Consider the following 18,364-nt stretch of genomic DNA (forward strand, 5'->3'; position numbering starts at 1 on the left):
CCCACCCACCCACCCAGCCCTGCTGCCCAAGCATCCATGCCAGGAGTAAATCTGATCCACAGCTGTAGCTGCAAGAAACATAAAGAAGAATAAAAATGAAAACCTTCAAAAAATTTTTAAAAGAAAATGAGAATCCTCAAATCTTACGTAAGGGACAGGGTAATTTTTGGGGAAAGATTCATTAGCATTTAAATAACAAGCTCCATTTATTGAAGCTCTACTCAAGAAGTCCATCGTACCTGGAAGATACTTAGCCTCCTACCCGTGAGAATATTTTTCTATCTCTTTGAGGACCTCTCTTCTAGCATTTCAGTGGAGAAACACAATTATCATTCATACCTTGCTGTCCAGAGAGCTTGGCGCTCGAGCATAACCTGGGCTTTGGGGTCATATTTACATTCAGCTCTACATTAAATGTAAATTTACATTTACATTCTAATCAAGGCAAAAAAAAAATACATCTTCCAATAAAGTCTTCTGTGGAATTTTGCAAGTAAGGGATGAAATGTGTCTTAAAATCAATGCCCCAAAGAATATGCACCAAGATGAAGCATTTTGATGACCCAGGAAATCTTAAAATATATTGATTTGGCTGCCATTTTAATGCTTCTCTCCAGCACTGTAGAATGATGGATTCGGTTCAAAGTCCAATAACTAGAATTTGCAAAGAGGAAAATCCTCCATTTGAAAAGAAAGTCCTTTCACCCCTTTCAAGTGTCTTGCCTCCCGTGATCCAAAATGGCATTACAAAGGACTCAGTGTCACAGGGACACTGTATTAAATACTTAGGTGTCCAGGGTGGGGACCTCTGGGTGGTCAAGTGCTGGGCAACCTCTGAACCAATCCATGGCGTCTTGGGCTCCCTACTTACCACTTAATAGCTGTGTCACTTCTCTCTGAGCGTCCGTTGCCTCATCCATAAAGTGACCCTGGGCTATGTGTGTTCATCCAGGGGATTCTGTATACCAGAGATTATCATAGGCTTTGTGAATGGACCCAAGGATGAACACCTGACCCCTGCCCTAGAGAGACTTCCAGGCCCACGAAAACACATTAGTAAGTCATTGTCCCAATGCCAAGTGTTGGCCCTCTCTCTGTTGATCTTTTGATCCTGCTTCATTAGTGCTGAGCAGTAAATATCGACTGCGGTGTTGAGAGGTGGCCAGACCATTTTGAAATATAACTGCATAAGATTCCTTTTTGAGAAGAAGAAAATTCAATGGTGGAAAAAGCTCCATCTAGGACCTTATGTGGCCTTCAAGCTGGAGCCCAAGAAAAATCAGTCCAGGTCACCGAGCCTTTCCCCTATTCCACAAAATTCCAGAAAAGACAGTGTTATGGTCCACTCCAGTGTCCAGCCAAAGAGCTGAACTAAGAACTCTGTCCACCTCATTGACCTGCTGTCTTTGGTTCCAGATTTAGAGAAAATGAAACCCATCTGGCACCTGCCTCTATATATGTAAATCTCTGTTTTTGAAGACAGCAGACATATAAAATTCAGACACTGATTAACCGTGTGTGCTCTGCATTGAATGACCCATATCTTTGAACTTTGACAAAGTTCAGACAATTCTGTTGAAAAGCTATGTTACCATATGCAAAAAACTAAGAGAGTATTCAGACAAAAAGGTATCATCCTCCTGGTCTAGGAACTTGCAATTTAGTTGATGAGTAAAACAGTCCTACTCAAGGGAATGAGTAAATACAAAACCACAATAACACTGTATTGTTTCCTAGAGCTGCTATTACAACATACCACAAACTGGGGTGGCTTAAAAGAACAGAAATTTATTGTCTCACCGTTCTGGGGCCCAGAAATCCAAATGCAAGGTGTCAGCAGAGTCCCGCTCTTTCTGAAACCTGTAGAGAAGGATCCTTCCTCGCCTCTGCCTAGTTTCCAGTGGTTGCTGCGGACAATCTTTGACATTCCTTGGCTTACAGCTGCAGCACTTCAATCTCTGCCTCCATTGTTCCACGGCTGTCTTCCCTCTGTGTGTCTGTCTCCTGTTCTTAGAAGGACACCACCCATGTTAGATTGTAGGCCACCCTACTCCAATCTGACTTTATCATAACTAATGACATCTGCCATGAACCTATTTCCAAATAAGGTCAGATTCTGAGGTACTAGGGGTTAGGATGTGGACATTGAGTCCATAACTCCTGAGTCCAAATCTAATGTTCTCTTCCGCCCCCCACAGGACTTTTTAAAATGTTTACATTTCACAAAAATGTCTCGGACCATAAGAGAAAGAAAATGAATGCTCTGGACAGGGGCAGTCAGGGAAGGCTTCTTGGAGGCATGAATCCTGCAGGGGGGTCTTAGGGCTGGGTGGAGAGAACCACTCTCAACACTTGGATCATGACTGACCATACTCCTAGACACTAAGACATACATTATTCTTGGCTCTTCACAGATCCCACCACCAGGAGGAACGCAAAGGCAGGACCCACAGCAAGAAACCGGTATGCCAGCCAGTGGACCCTCAACAGACCCCACCCCACCATTTCAGCACACACCCTCACCACAGACTGGAGGCTGCCGACGCCCAGGGCTGCGGGATCAATGGACAAGGAGAGTGACAGCTACAGTGTCAGCCCCTCACAAGACACAGGTAGGGGTCTGCACGCCTCCTCCTCAACCCGGGGGACAAGCATGGCCCACAGATGGGCTTCAGAGGCTCCTACTTATGCTCCTTCAAGGTCATTTTCAAATTGTTAGACTGTTTAAGTAACAGGTACCAATACAACCATGCAGCATTGATGATGCCCGGGGCCCAGTGATTTCTGCAAAGCAGAACCAAAAGGCATCTATTTTGCAGGTGTCTTGAATCTCAGACTCATGGTCTTCTCTCCTTTCAGTTCCTACCCAGCTAAGAGAAACACAGATACTTTAAAATTTTCACCCACATGATTTCAAAAATTCCTGATTATACTCTGAGGGCACATGACCCACTACCATCTCTGGGTTTAAGAGGCTGCACTTGAAATTTCATGACAAGGTCATAGCACCCTCTATAGGGAACATAGGCTGATCCTTTTGACAATTAAGCAGGGGTTGATTATAAGGTAAGTCATCTAGTCTGTGCCATCAGCAAAGATTTCACTTTGGAGAGAAGACAGGGCCTAAGAATAGCATCAGCTTGTCCCAGCCCCCACCTTAACTTTTGAAAAGAAATTATATCTAAACCTAATAGCTGTAGGAAATTTTCATACTCATTTTCTTTTGTTCTGGCTGATACACTTTAAAAATAGTGTTCCAAAGGTGGAGTGTTACCCTGTACATTTATTTTTATGGCTGTTATTTCTCTCAGAAGAGTCTCAGAGTGCCACAGAGGTGATTCAAAACTTTTTAGTGCGTAAAATAGAGATTCCTCTGGCCAAGATGCTCCTCCTCCAGTCCTTGTGGCTCTCTGGGCCCCATAAAATGTGGCAGTCACAAAGGATGGTCTGAGGGACCAGGGGCCATTCTTCCTACTGGCCAATTTCATGCGTCGTCCTGGGCTTCATTTGCAACCACCGTCACGTCCTCCTTGCCAAGCTGGGCCTAGAGGAGCTGAACTTCAGAGCTCAAACCATTCATGCCAATTAAAGTCTCTATGGAACAGGCTGATTTGCAAGTCAGAGCAGGGGGTGGACACCGCCGTCTGTGTGCACCAAGTTCCCAATCATTTTAACGAAACACAGAATTTTTTTCAAAGATTTTTTATTTATTTATTTGACAGAGAGAGCACGCGCACAAACAGGGGGAGCAACAAAGGGAGAGGGAGACCCCCCACTGAGCAGGGAACCTGATGTGGGACTTGATCCCAGGACCCTGAGATCATGACCTGAGCCAAAGACAGGCACCTAACAGACTGAGCCACCCAGATGTCCTGAAACACAGAATTTTTTAAGCATTGCTGATTGACAGAGGCATCCAGGAAGGGAACAATTCCACTGAAACAAAGTTCTCTGAGCCCACTTTACCGAGGCGCACAGAGCAGGCCCCACGGTGACAAAGGCAGTTCTCAGTCAAAGACCCAGGACCCCTGCCAGGTAGTACAAGGATCTGGGAGAGACAGCCACAAGCCAGAGATGGCCATCCAGTGGGGCCATAAGGCAATAATTGATCTGTCTTGTTCTCTCTTTTACACGCGGCAGATCGAGCGCGAAGCAGCATGGTCTCCACAGAAAGTGCCTCCTCCACTTATGAAGAACTGGCCAGAGCCTACGAGCATGCTAAGATGGAAGAGCAACTGAGGCACGCCAAGTTCACCATCACAGAGTGCTTCATATCAGACACATCATCTGAACAGTTGACGGCAGGGACAAACGAGTACACAGACAGTCTGACCTCCAGCACCCCTTCAGAATCGGGGATCTGCAGGTTCACTGCATCTCCCCCCAAACCTCAGGATGGAGGTCGAGTGATGAACATGGCGGTTCCAAAGGCACATCGGCCAGGTGAGAAAAGCAATGCATGGACCACTGTATGGGAGACACATCTTCCTGATTCACACCATCTGCTATGAAAGCCAGTCCTGGTGTTTGAATTTGGGGCTCTGTTTACAGGTTGCTGTGTAATGAACCACCCCAAAGCTTATGGGTTTCCAACAGTGACAGTCACTTATTTTGTTTATACATCTGAAATGTAGTCAAGGCTTGGTGGGGACAGCTCATCTCTGCTCCAGCCATGTCACTGGGGAGGCTCACTTAGGTATAGAGGAGCCCTTCCCAAACAGCTCCCTCACCTGGCAGCCTGGTGCTGGTCGTGTCCTCCCTGGGTGGGTTTCTCCCCAAGGTGGCTCCAGCTTCTTCGTATCATGGCAGCTCGGTTCTAAAGCAGGCGTCCTGACAGGCAAACAATAGAAATAGCCAGTCTCTTAAGGCTGGGCCTGGAAAGGGACACATCGCTTCTGCCATATTCTGTTGTTCAAGCAATCAAAGAGCCCAAGGAGCTCAGGTTGGAGAGAGGGAGACCCCATCATGTGATGAGAGGAGGTTCAAACACAGGGGGCCTTTGTTTTAAAGCTGCTATACCAAGGACTTTCAGAAGGAGAGAGTTCTTACCAGTGGGCCGATGCTTGGGCCTTGGTTTCACTGAGCTACCCAAAGTGACAGTGACTGGCTGGGGTTTGGTCAGCCACTGTTCAATCTTTGCCTTGAGCCTGTGAGAGTGGACTGGGTGTGTGAGAGTACTTGGTGTGTGGATGGCAGCTCTGAGCTCTAAGGCCTGCAGGGCCTGGCAGATCACATGCGTAAGTGAAGAGGATGGGGAGCAAGGAGAAGGGGGGTGATGCATGATAGACAGTTTGAGTTCACAGACTATCTAGAGGGGATAGACTCCAGTATGTTCCCGCCAACTCATCCCAAGTGGAAATGGGGGGTCAGGATGAGTGACTTTCTCAAGAGAAGCCAGAAATCTTGGTTTTTCCATGGAGACCCACAGTTTTCAAGTATTGGATCAGATATCTGCAAACCATTGTAGAGAGCAAATAAATACATCTATATACTGAATCCAACCATGGCAGCCAGTGGTACTTCTCATCTGAAGAATCACTCCTTCTTCTTCTTCACCCTGAAATAGCTGCCAAAGACTTTCCTTTGTGGGACCAGCCTATCCAGTCTTTCCTCTGTGGACCGGCCTATCCAGTCTTGTTGAATCCAGTTTTATTTCCTCTTTTCCCATTTTCTGAACCACTCGACTAGTCTTATTTCAAAAATTTATCTTCACATTTAAATTACTGCAATTCCCTTGGGTTTTATGGCATATAGCCCAGCTGAAATGAGCCTTATAAATGCATAAAAATATATAAAATAAGAATTGTCTATCCAGCAACTAATCTTCCAAACTGAGTCAAGATTCATGCCAGCATACAATAAAGAATGATGGCTTCATTTATTCTCATTCTGTCTACCTCCTCAGGGAGAAGATGAGCTGTTATTTGTGGGTGTTTTTATTTCAGGCATTTCTTGTTGTTGGCATTTATTTGCAAGGCAAATGCAGAAAAACATAGGATAAAAACATAAGCTCTTTGTGGCTGTTAAGCCCGAGGCGGAGGAACACAGGAAAGGAGAAAATGTGCCTCTGGGCATGTTGTTTAGTCTTGGTGGCCTTCAGTTGCCCCACCTGTAAAATGGGCATGACCCTGGTGTGAGACATGTGTAGCATAATTTAGGTAAAGTGGTTAGTGTTGTTGTTTCTGTTTTTGCCTTATTGACGCTGTTGTTGGGATTCTCATGGTGACTCCGGTGTGGTCTCCAGTTGAGCTGCTGGCTCCTCTCCTCCTTCCCTCTTTTGTTTGTTTCTCTTCGGAGGTCACAGACATCCTGGGAAGCATTGCTTCACTTGGGTATCACCCAGTTAAGTACACCATGCTTCCATCGGCAGCTATCTTCCCTCGTATACAGGAGCTCCTGCGTGAAATGATAATCTTATTTGTGCAAGCTTTGAATTAATTAAAGGCTTGAGTTTCTTTTTGATGTCTTGTTGTTCCTCTTGTTAGATTCAATTACAAAAAATTTTTGAACTTCTTTTTTTTAAATTTTATTTTATTATGTTAGTCACTACACAATACATCAGTAGTTATGGATGTGGTGTTATGACGTTGTTGCCTGGATCCATCAGAACAATTGAAAGATCACAATTAACTGAAGTAGTATAGTCTTAAAATGCTATTTAGACTAAAATGACTTTATAACTTTAGGTATGAGTCACTTTTTAAGTCAACACAAGTCCTAATGTCCACAAACTTTGTTTTGTCCATCCTAAATGACTGTATTATTATTAATGAATATTTGATATGCTTTTCGGAAAGCCTTCCTATTGTCCCTTTATGAGACTAAATTCAACACCAGGCAAAAAAGCCAAGGTTACAATTTATTATTCTGCTGACTGGAGGCTGCATCAAAATCATCAGTTCTTTGAGCTGCGCTTTCAAACCTCATTCCTACCTGTGTCCCCGTGGCTCTAGAAGGCATTGATCAGCATGCATCTCAACCAAGTCTTCCCAGTCCCTGTACATCTTTCTCCTCACCATCGGCTCTTCCTGTGTGATGGTCTTTTCCTCCATTTGTGGTCCAAAACTTTTAAACATTCCACAAATCAAGTCAGGATCAAGTTAAATCAACGTGGCCAGATCCTGGCTCCAGGAAGACAGAAAACATGTCTTCATTGCCTTCCTACTTCTCTCCCCGATTACCTCTAGCAGGTTATCTGGCAATACAGTGAGCACTCAAGAAATATTTTAAATGACTTAGTAGCACTGAATGTATGCTCCTATCACTGTGTCTGACACATATAGTAGGTGCTTAATAAATATATTGAATGAATGCATCTATCATAGTTGTGATGATGACAAGACTAGCCAATTGGTTAAAACATGGCAATTATTAGAAATTCTTAGTAAAATATAAGAGAACATTCAAGTCGACCCCATCTTCCAGCTTACCTTTAAACAAAGTGATTTATTTTCTATTCTTGCTCTTCACAAATCAAAAGGAAACCTCTTCCACAGATAAAGGGAAGCTCCCCACGAAATGTGATGCCTCACACAGAAGGCAAACATCAGAATCTCACTTTAGATGTTTAACAATACCTGAATTTTGAATTTACTGAATTTTTAGGGCTTTTTTATTTTAAATAAAATGCCAGTTGTGCTATGGTTTCATTTTCTACAATAAGGGATGGTTATTTCCATCTTTAATAACAAAAGACAAACCAGACAAACAAATAAAACTCTATCTTCCTCTGAGAAATAGCTGGAAGGTTAAGCAACTTCTTTCCCTCTCAGTCAAGGCAACTTCCAATACTTAGGTTACGGTACCTGTTCTTGGGTTCAGGTAGCATTCTAAGCCAGTTTCTAACATTCTTGGATTGTGGCTGCTCCTTTATTCATGAGTTTATCCTATGCAATCAAGAAATACCCTTGCACGAAGCTACTTAAATCAATTTAAAGCTTCACATATGCAACCGAATGCATCCTGGCCCCATGAGCAGCAGGAGAAGTGTCAGCCCCTTTAGATCTCTGCACTCACACTCTGGGACCCCAGCCTTAAATATATGTTCATTAGTCCCTCCTGTAATGAACACACTTGAGGTTTTCCAGTCAGAAAGGATCACAGACTGCTGCCAACTTGTTGGTTCTCTGAACAACCAGTTACCTGAAGCAGTTTTTGGTTTGCAGTGTTCAGATCCATTCACGCCATCCCTCACAATCTTCTGCGTGTGTGCATTTAATAGAATGGAAGAGTGTGGAGTGAGAGGTGCTTACCTGAAGGACACACTGGACTCCGCTTCAGCAGCACCCTCCAACGAAAGCTGCTCTTTTGGTTCTCAGCTGTCACTGTGATCGTGCTGTTTCCCCTCTGAAGCCCATGTGGTTTTCATGCTGGCTCTTGAATCAGAATTAGACTCCAGAGATCTTCACTGCCAAAAATCCCCCTCCACAGCTTCTTTCTACCTGCATCTCCCTCGCCACCTGCGGACGTGAGCTCTGCTTGCAGGTCACCTAGAGCAGGTCACCTAGCGCAGATGCCCTCCTCCTGACCCAAGGCGCCACACTGGGTTCCTCTCAAGCAGTTCTGTATCTCCCCTCCCCTCGTCCCTTTGGGTTGGGCGACTGGGGTCTCATGCCTTGGATTTTGCATCCTTCTCCTCTTTTTTGCACTCATTACAATGAGATTTTGAAATTTCCATCATGAATGCTATTCTAAGAGCTATGGAAAGGGTCTCCTTTCAAGTGCAAGTATCTTTGATACTTCCTCATGGACACAAACAGGTGTGCACACCATGCATGCATACGCACACACCATGCACACTCTGCTGCTCTGGCCTCCATCCTTCCAGAGATGCCTCTGCTTCTTCCCTCCCAGCCTCCCAGCCCCCTTTCTAACTTCAGCATGTCTTTTTTGAGCTCCCACTCAATAACTGGTCCCGCTTTCAGAGCTGGAGATACAGTGATAGACAAGACTCACAAAGACCCCATCTGAAGGGAGTTTATATTCCCGGTGGGAGAGACAGACACTGATCAAATAAGATAACACAGTTTCAGATCATGATAAGTGCTGGGAAAAGAAGTAATTGGGGAAGGGGATCAAGTCTGGCGTGAGGTCGGGGGTTGGGGATAATGGTCTAGGAAGGCCTCTTGGAGCAATGAATTGTGAGCTGAGATCTAAGGTGAATGTGGCAGAGAAAGCCCAGCAGACATCCTAAAGAGACAGTGGTGTGGGCAGAGGAAGAGCTAAGGCAGGAGATTAGAATGAGCTTCACATTCACCACCCAGAGCAACAGTTAGCTCTGAGCTGACAAACTTGCAAATACTCCCATAGTATTTAAAGTTAGAAGGACCTGGAGGCCATGAACAGCACCTCCGAATATTGCTATGCACACCTGCCCTGGGTAGACCTACATATTTCACCATGCCCATCCTGGCTCACTGCTAGGAAACTGATCTCTTTAATGTGCATTTTTGACTTCACCTTCTTAAAGACTGTCTTGTTATTTTAGTCTGATGTCTCCAGGACCCATGAAGTGATGGTGGGACTCTTTACGAAGGGTCCCAAGCTTGGAACTCAAAGCCCACTTGCCTTTTGCACCGGCCTCCTCCCCTTTCTTCCACTGGCTCCAGGGGCCCGAGTCGTCTCACCTTTCCGAGTGCTCCCGTGGATTTATCGTAGATGCTGCTCTTGTGTACGTCCGCCAGTTACTAAGTGTGTTTCCTTTTGTTCTGACTGACTTTTCTCCAACTCCGAGCCCCTTAGCTCACTGATTTTCTTGATCGGCTTATTGGGGTTCAGCTTTAGTTGCTGGGGAGTCCAGAGGTAAGGAGGTAAGGAGGAGGTCTGTGCCTGATAACTTGTAAGGGAGAGGTAGGAAGTCCACCTGTGTCCTGCTGGGTGGCCAGAAGGAAGTTTCTAGATTCCAGTGCCACGGATGATGAGCTAAAAGGTTCACCACAGTGAAAGTTCACTGCATCTCCAAAAAGGCCCTGTGAAAACACAAATCTATTACACTCATTTATTCAACCCATATTTATTGAATACCTTCTCTGTGAAAAGATACTATACCAGGTATTCTCCTAAGACATAATAATGTTAATATATTAAACCAACACTTCTCACAGTCTCCTTACTTCATCAGAATAGCAGGTAGTATCATAAACAGCAGAAAGAGACCTAAAGACACAAGACAGATAAATGAGGAAATCCAAGAAACAAGGCAAAACCCAGCTTCTGGAAGACACGGGCTACCTCCTCCCCCCACCCCCCCACACACACTCCCCAGTGAGGTGTCATGATAACCTGAAGGTTGTGGGAATGTACAAAAAGGTAAGAAGACAGCAAAGACCATCATATTTCAGTGGGGTCCTGTGTGGACAGAACTGGCACCAACTTCTAATGCATCCTATATCCCAAACTGGGAAGCAAGAAACCTTAAATTCAAGTGGTGTGGTGGATGCTCTCATGTTGAAATCCCTCGTGTAGTTGCCGAATGCTCAGGATAGAGGAGACTCACAGGGCTTCAAGAAGTCAGCCCTGTCTTCCTCACTGGTCATGACTCCTGCTCTCTGGGCTCCTAAACTCCACAAACGTATATTCCCTCTGCCTAGAATCCTCTTGTCTCCAGGTTAACTCAGTCCTTCCGTGGGATGACTCAGGATGCACAGGGTTGTGGAGACGGGTCTGCCAGCCCCACAGTGAAGCAGGCACAAGCCTCCAAGCAGGCTTCCTCCTCCGTGGTCCCCAGTGTGTGGGTCCTCAGGGGTCTTATGCAGGAGCTGGAGCTTCTTTGAACCTCACGGACCCTTCCTCACTGGGTGCTCCAAACGCCCAGCTAAGTGATTCTGACCTGGCCTAAATGCTGGAGCAGATTTTCCAATCCTGATTTTTATTCAGAACTACTTTATTTCTAAAGAATCGTGAGCAGCAACAAACTCAAAGCCCCACTTCGTACCTCAGTGTAGTTTTAGAAGTTCACCAATGAATAGGAGGATTGCAATATTGATGAGCCCTTAAAAATGCATGAAGCCTCGTAAGTACAAGCCAAGAATGGTAACAGAATCTGTGTACATGGAACTCTGGTTATCAATCTCGCATTATTTATTTAGGGGTTTTCCTGGTGGCCATTTGGGAGTGAAGATTCATTTACCAAGAGAGGTTCATTTACAAGTTTTCATTACCTTGCTGCAGCATTAATATTAAACTAAAAAAGTGTTAGATCTCGTTTGCCTCCAGAATGGGCAAACTCCACGCTCTCTCCCTTTGTAACTAGTTCTTTGATGCTGTACCATCATACAAGTCTGATCTATGTGGTTCTTATTGAAATTGCTAGAAGCCAAGATAAGCATCCTTTGCTTCTTACCTTTGCATCAATACCCAGCTCCATCCAAGCGCAGATGTGAAGCCTTATTAGAAATTGATGAAAGTTCCTTTTTATATGGCCCCAGAGGAGAGCTAAGCCCCCAGGGACTCTGATTCACTTTCTTTCCACATGCCTATGCATGCTTTCACAGGTGCTAATGAAGTATTGCATAGGAGGGGGAAGAAGGCTCTTGCCATGTGCCTCAGAATTTTAGGCTCCCAAAAAGGCATTCGTTTGTTTCATACTTATCCTCAAATTCCTAATGCATTGTGCTTACCCAGTTTTCACAGGTGAGATAGTAAAGAGCATAAGAAAGATTCTTTCGGACTTGAAGGTGCCCTTAGAAATGACCGTGCCTCCTTCACTTGACTAAAGATAAGATGCAAAACTTGAAGGGGGTCACAGAACCATTTAGAAGTAAAGGCAAGATTTTTACAGGAAGCCCAGAATCTCTAGCTCATGTTCTTACCCCAACCGAAGCTCCCACCTCATTAGACAAAGTTGGAAGAAGACCCTGTGACTGCCGTTCCATGGGACCCATCCCTTACTTTCTCCCAAGCCATAACTCCTTGTGGACTAGTAGATGCTGAGCAGTACAATTCCTTATTCTGATTGAATGAAATGTTTTTCAAATAAAATTAAAGCAAAATAAGGGTCCACTTGGAATTGTAAACTTTAGCCCCTTTAAACTATGGTTTCTCAGGAGCAGCACAATGAGCATTGGAGGATTGGAGGCATGGGGGGATGGTGGCAGTGTCCTGTGCTTTGTAGGATGTTGAGCAGCATCCCTAGCCTGCATCCAGGAAAGGCCGGTAGCAGCCACCCCCAACTGTGACATCCAAATAGTCTTCAGACATTGCCACTTGCTTCCTGGGGGCAGAATCCCTCTTTGCTGAGAACCACTGATCTCAACTTTAGACCTTTCCTTCCCTAGTGTGTGCACACCAAACGGCAGGAAGCACTGTCTAAGAATAGATTCATGGAATGCACATCCATTATAGATCTTCTGAATGGATGAATTTTTGCTCTTTTTCAATATCGGTTTTTGCCGTCCTTCTTCCAAAGCTAAAGTGCATTCAGACTTTGTGTGTGTGTCTGACTCTACTGAGAAAGTTCAGGAAGTTTGGCTTTCCTGATAGGAAAGGGCATCTCCTGGTTTCAGATGAGCAAGGCAGGTTTACCATGGCAGGTTTACCATAGCAGTTTTCAGGTGATGGGGCCAACCATGGCCTGAAGGCCCTCTTGGGGAGGATAGCAAGCTTTGAGTACCCACCTGCTGGTGGATGAGGGACCATTAGGGGGTCTGGGGATGAGGAGTTGTGAAGGCGCCCGTGAGCAAGGTGGTTAGGGAGAGAGGGAGAAATTGATGCCACTTGTTTAGTGTGAACTCTCAGAGATAACAGGCGGTAACAGGAAAATGAGGAATGGACCATGATGTCGACAATAAGGCATAACATTGAATAATGGCTGAGCCGCCCCTGGTCCCTCAAGGTGGGAGTCACTGGGGCAGGGGAAGGGCAGCCTGTGATCTGGGGGCTGCAGGCTGAGGAGGCAAAGAGTTCGGAGAAATGCCCCGGATGCGGAGGCCCCAGGGGTGGACAGGTGTGGCCAGGCAAGGGGAGAGGGCCACATCCTCACCTGTGATCCACACCCTAGGGTCTGCGTGGCAGTGTCCTTCCCGCACTCCTCTGCTGCGTCCCATCAGCTCTTCTCTATTCATGGCTCTTTGTCTCCCATTTTCATTCCCCCCCCCAGTTCTGTCTTGTGTCCCTTCCTTCTGCTTACCTGTGTGTGTGTATGTGTGTGTGTGTGTTTCCACCTCTCTCATCCCCCCTCTGTCCCTCTGTCTCTCCATCTGTCTGTCTCTCTGTCTCTCATCTCTGTCTCTTTTTCATCTCTCTGTCTCTTTGTGTGTGTCTCTCTCATCTCTCTCCCTCTCCCTCTCTCTCTCTCATCTCTCTATCCATCTCTCTGCCTCTCTCAGCTCCGTTCCCCCCACTCGCCCTGCCCTGACCACCCCTGTCAGCCCCTCTGACTCCAGTCCAGTCCAGCACCTCAGCCCCTAAGCTCAGCCTCTCAGAGCCCCTTCTTGCCAAGGGTGTGTCAGCCCCTCCACCCTCGCCCTCACCCCACGTCTCTGTCTCAAGGGCCGTGGGCCTCAGGACCAGAGCACAGAGGGGTGACTGTTCATGACACACAAGTGCATGAATAAGTACCACAAGACCCAGTGGGTGGAGTGTGCCCCAAGGCTCATTTGGGGCTCCTAGCCCCCTGTCACTGTGTTTGTACTCATGCTGGGTTTGGGAAAGTAGCTAATAGGTTTAGCTAACTAGGAAAGTGCTAGAGGTATGGACAGTTAGGTAAGCGGGGCAGAAGGAAGACGTGGAAGGGGACATTGGCATCCCCAGATCCCTTCCCTTCCAGCGGTCAGAATGTGAGCCCAGGTCTTCCTGCCTCCTGTCCCTTTCTCCTGTGCACCTCATTCTCTCCTTGTGCTGTCTGCTTCTCCCTCCCGGGTTTTCCTCCCCTCTGTCTTTGTGACACACACACACACACACGTGCACATACACACACATAAACACACACATAGTCACATAACCACATACATACGCACACACACATACACACAAATACACACACACACAAACACACACACACACCACTTTACTCGCAATCGTGCCGCGGTTACTGCATTGCACACCGCTGCCGTCTCCTCCCCACCTCCTACCCACGCCATTTCACCCCTTCCCTCCACCTTTTATTTCCATGGAGGAGAGTGTCCACATAAGGCAAGACAAAACAAGGAGAGAGAGAGAAAGGGGAGAGGTAAGGAGGAGTAAAACAAAGAGGAGGAACTTAGATCATAAGCGATTCGATCCTTGCTGGAAGCAGAGGTGAACTCCGCCGTAGCTGGTTTTCCTGGACACGCACTAAGGCCAGGGTTCGGCTCTGCCCGCGTCTGTGGTGACCGGGGCTTGATGCACAAGGATGTCGAGGGCCGCACATGCCTGATGGAGGTGACTGTAGAGTTCAAAGCAAAAAAGATCCTTGAACGCCTACTGGGTCACTGCTGCTTTCACGTGCATGGGACACCTCCAGAGGGTCCTGGCAGGTTAGCTTCGGGGCGTGTTGCTCCACAGAGATGGAGAGGGTCCAGCGGCCGGGGGTGGGTCAGCTGGGAGGGCTGGATGGTGAGGAACCAAGACACCTGCTCCCTGCGGATTCAGATGCCTTCGAAGAGGCTTCTGCTCCCTCCGAAGAGGCTCCTGCTCCCTCTGGAGGGAGACTCCAGGAAAACCACCTCCAACCTAGTCCTGAGGGGGTCTTTGGGGGCCAGCTGGACAGGTATCTGCTTCCCAGGGAGCAGAGGAACTGGGGGAAGAGCGGCAGCCTTGGCTTCTGTAGTGGGGGAAGGGTGGGTGACAGGTCAGAACACAGGGTGGGAACCCCGCAAACCACAACCGTGTTGGGTGCAGTTACTGGTCTCTCAAGAGAAATTCCCTCCTTTCCTGTGAGTGACATAAGCAGGGACTGTTCCCATACAGTAGAAGTGTTCAAAGAGGCTCCAAGTGAGGTCCTCCCAGGCAAGAAGAAAGGACATCTGTATGAGTGTCCCGCGGCTGGCATAACAAAGGGCCACAAACTGGGGGGCTCCAAACAACACGGATTTATTCTCTCACAGTTCTAAGGGCAGAATTCCAAAATCCTGTGTCGGCAGGGCTGTGCTCCCTCCAGTGCTTCCTCTCTGGGAAAGAATCCCTTCCTCGCCTCCTCCAGCTCCTGGCGGCTCCAGGTCCTCCTTGCCTTGTGGCTGCGTCTCCCCCCTACCCTCTCCCTCCCTCTTCACATGGCTTCTCCCTTCTTCTCTGTCCCCAGTCTCTCTCTGTATCTCCTTATAAAGACACCTGTCACTGGATTTAGGACCCACCTCCAGTCCTGATGATTTCGTCTCCCGATCCTTAACTTAATCACATCTACAAAGACTTTCTCCTACAAAGATCACACTCACAGATTCTGAGGATTGGGACATGGACATATCTTTCGGAAGGGGTGGACACTAATCAACCCACTGAAGACAGAAACTAAGGTAGAAAGAAGTGTTCCCTGCTCCTGCCCTGGCCGGTCTCCAGCCCATAACTTCAGACCTTCTGAGAAGGAACATGTCTGACAGTAAACCTTTCATATGCATAACCTAATTAAATCCTCACCACAACTCTATGTGGGAGATTCTACTATTATTCCCATTTTATGAGCGAGGAGACTGATCCCAGATTAAATGCAGGCAATGCCTTCTAGACCTCTACTCCTAATCCCCACCATTAGGATCCTTATTTATTTCTCCCATGGAAACAGGTGGCTGAGAAAAGCAGGTGTGCCAACATCCAGACGGTCGCCACGGTTTCCATTCCTCTTCGAGCTGGAGTAATAAGCACGCAAGTTACCTCAGAGCTATAGGCATCTGAAGAACATAGAAGATGCATGGATGATTACAGAACCCAGTTTCCCAAGTGGTACTTGGACAAGCACATGGGGTGGGATTTTAATGGGCATAAAGCGCCTTTAATAAACAAAGCTCACCACCGATTATTCTGGTGCTTTCTTCCACATAAGTGCATGAATTATTAAGAGAACACATTTGCAGCATTCACACTGTCGAAAGGGCTAATTAGAGCATCGTGCAACTTAGTAAAGCTTTGCCTGAGAAACTGGATCACTCAGAGATATTGGATATTCAGAGATAGTTGGCAGACCTGCAGTAAAGTAAGCAAACACAAGTAGCCCTCGTGTGCGAAGATGTAGGCGCTGGACTGTTTCCATTATTAAGGAAATTCTCACCCACCTTTCTCAGCTACCCTAACCCTCCTGATCCCTAAATCTAAGTGAGAGCCCCTGCAGGCAGAGGGCAGTTATCACGGGCTTTGTCTTTAATTTCAAACACATTTGTTCCACCTAATCTAGGACCTGAGCGTCCTGCAATCCAGCTGGGACCAAGAGGCTATTGTTTTTCCAGGGCTTAATAAGCCCTGTTCATTCAGTGGGGAGTTGCTGGGATAGAGACTCATTCCCAAATCTGTTACAACACATTACAAATATGTCAAGTATTCAAGATTTAGTTGGGTCTCAGAAACATCATGAGGCACTCTTGACCTACATTTTTAAATAACCCTGGAGGTAAATGAATTCCACATTTTCTCAAGTATGTGAACAAAATGATAAAAGAATAATAGTCATGTAAGTAAATAAAAGAGCAAATTAATGTCATTTGCTTATTAAACTCTTAAGAATGAAAGACAGGTCATCTCTTTGAGGAAATTGGATATATAAAAATCCACACATCCTTCCCTGTCACCCTCCCACCAGCCTGCATTCGGAAGCCATGATCCTTGGGCCCCTCTATACCTCACCATTACATTCCCTCTGACATTCTGTGGATGTCCCTTGAGCTCAGACCACTGCCATGCCTCCCTCAACCTGCACATCCTCCTACCTGGTCTCTTGGCCCTAGGACAGCCCACCCCCAGCCTGTTTTCTAGCCAGAGCTGCCCACTGAGTGGGCATGAAAGGGTTACAAGTGAGCTGAAATAGTGAACCCCTCCATCCCTGGGTGGCCAGAAAGAGCCCCCTGCATTCACCCAGCTTGCTGCCACTCAAGCACTCCTTGTGTGTATGTGGGGAAGAGAGAAGCACTGGGCTAGCCAATGAGCATTACCCTTTCCTTGGTATCCCTGCCTCCCTCCTCAATCCCTGTGCTCCCCGGAGCGCTTCTGATTGCATTCGGGGTCCGGTCCACCACACTTCATACCTGGGGTGCACTGTTGCCTTTGAGGTATGTTTTTCTTTGCAATGTGGGGTTTTGAAGGATCTTGTTACCTCTTTTTCTCTGGCTCAAGTATGACACTTAAGAGCCTCAGTAACTTGCCATAGAAAAGCCAGCTCACCCTGTGCCTAGTGGGATGGGGGTGAGGATGATTCCACCTGCCTTTGTGGTGAGCTCTGACAAGGGGTCTTGCAAAACACGGCCAGATACAGTGACATCACCAGCTCTAAACCCGAATGGCACTCGGCACCTGCTTAGCAAATGAGGAAGCCAACTAACTGCTCTGTGTTTCTTTGCAGGTGACCTCATACATTTGCCTCCATACCTTAGAATGGACTTTTTGTTAAACCGAAGCAGCGCAGGCACCAGCAGGGACCTGAGTTTAGGGCAAGCGTGCTTGGAACCTCAGAAAAGTCGGACCCTGAAGCGCCCCACGGTCCTTGAGCCAATCCCCATGGAGGCCTCCTCTTCCACGTCCTCCACGAGAGAGGGACAGCAGTGGCAGCAAGGGGTCGTGGCCACATTACCTCAGCGAGAGGGAGCAGAGCTGGGACAGGCAGCTAAGATGAGCAGCTCCCAAGAATCGCTGCTCGACTCTCGGGGCCATTTGAAAGGAAACAATCCCTACGCAAAATCCTACACCCTGGTATAACAAACAGCATGACTGGACAGCAGTTGTAAATACAATTTAAAAAATTCAATCAAAGCTACCTTTTTTTTACGGAATTCCAATATTTATAATTAAAGAAAATTGCCAAAATATATTAAAAAAAAAAAGAGAAAATACTGAAACCACAGACAGTGCAAAGACTCTCCTGCTTTTTTTCTGTCTGAGTGTGAGCTCCATCTGCCTGGGCATCTGATTTTTTGGGAAAGAAGTCCAGTTTTATGATCTTCACAGGTTATTGCATTTTTACCGATTTTCTACAAAGTGCATGGGGGACTAATTAAACCTTCTGACTGGAAGTTCTATCACACAAGATTTAAGAACGAAAACGGGGGAAAAAATTACCCTCTTTGTGAATTTAAAAGGAACACTGATTTGGGGGCGGGGGGGAGACTTTAGTCATGTTTGCACACCTTTCTTTCCCATTAGAAACTGGGTCCTCAATTTGACCTCGTTCTGTTGTGAATTAGGATGAGTGCTGTCAGTGAAGGGGTGGGGGGGAATCAATTTGATTTTCTTTTCTGTTTATTTTTTAATT

At 46.6% G+C, this 18,364-nt stretch overlaps 1 protein-coding gene across 1 annotated transcript in view; it reads left to right on the plus strand.

Moving 5' to 3' along the window:
• Window positions 1-17,811, plus strand: part of DSCAM (DS cell adhesion molecule) — a 709,341-nt gene extending 691,530 nt beyond the window's left edge. Inside the window, exons 33-35 of the mRNA XM_044918979.1 lie at window positions 2,415-2,612; window positions 4,141-4,443; window positions 17,459-17,811. Of these exons, the coding sequence (XP_044774914.1) occupies window positions 2,415-2,612; window positions 4,141-4,443; window positions 17,459-17,811 (854 nt within the window). The remainder of the gene's footprint in view (window positions 1-2,414; window positions 2,613-4,140; window positions 4,444-17,458) is intronic.
• Window positions 17,812-18,364: the final 553 nt, after the last annotated feature.

Source organism: Neomonachus schauinslandi, chromosome 1 (genome assembly GCF_002201575.2).
Source record: "Neomonachus schauinslandi chromosome 1, ASM220157v2, whole genome shotgun sequence".
NCBI lineage: Eukaryota > Metazoa > Chordata > Mammalia > Carnivora > Phocidae > Neomonachus > Neomonachus schauinslandi.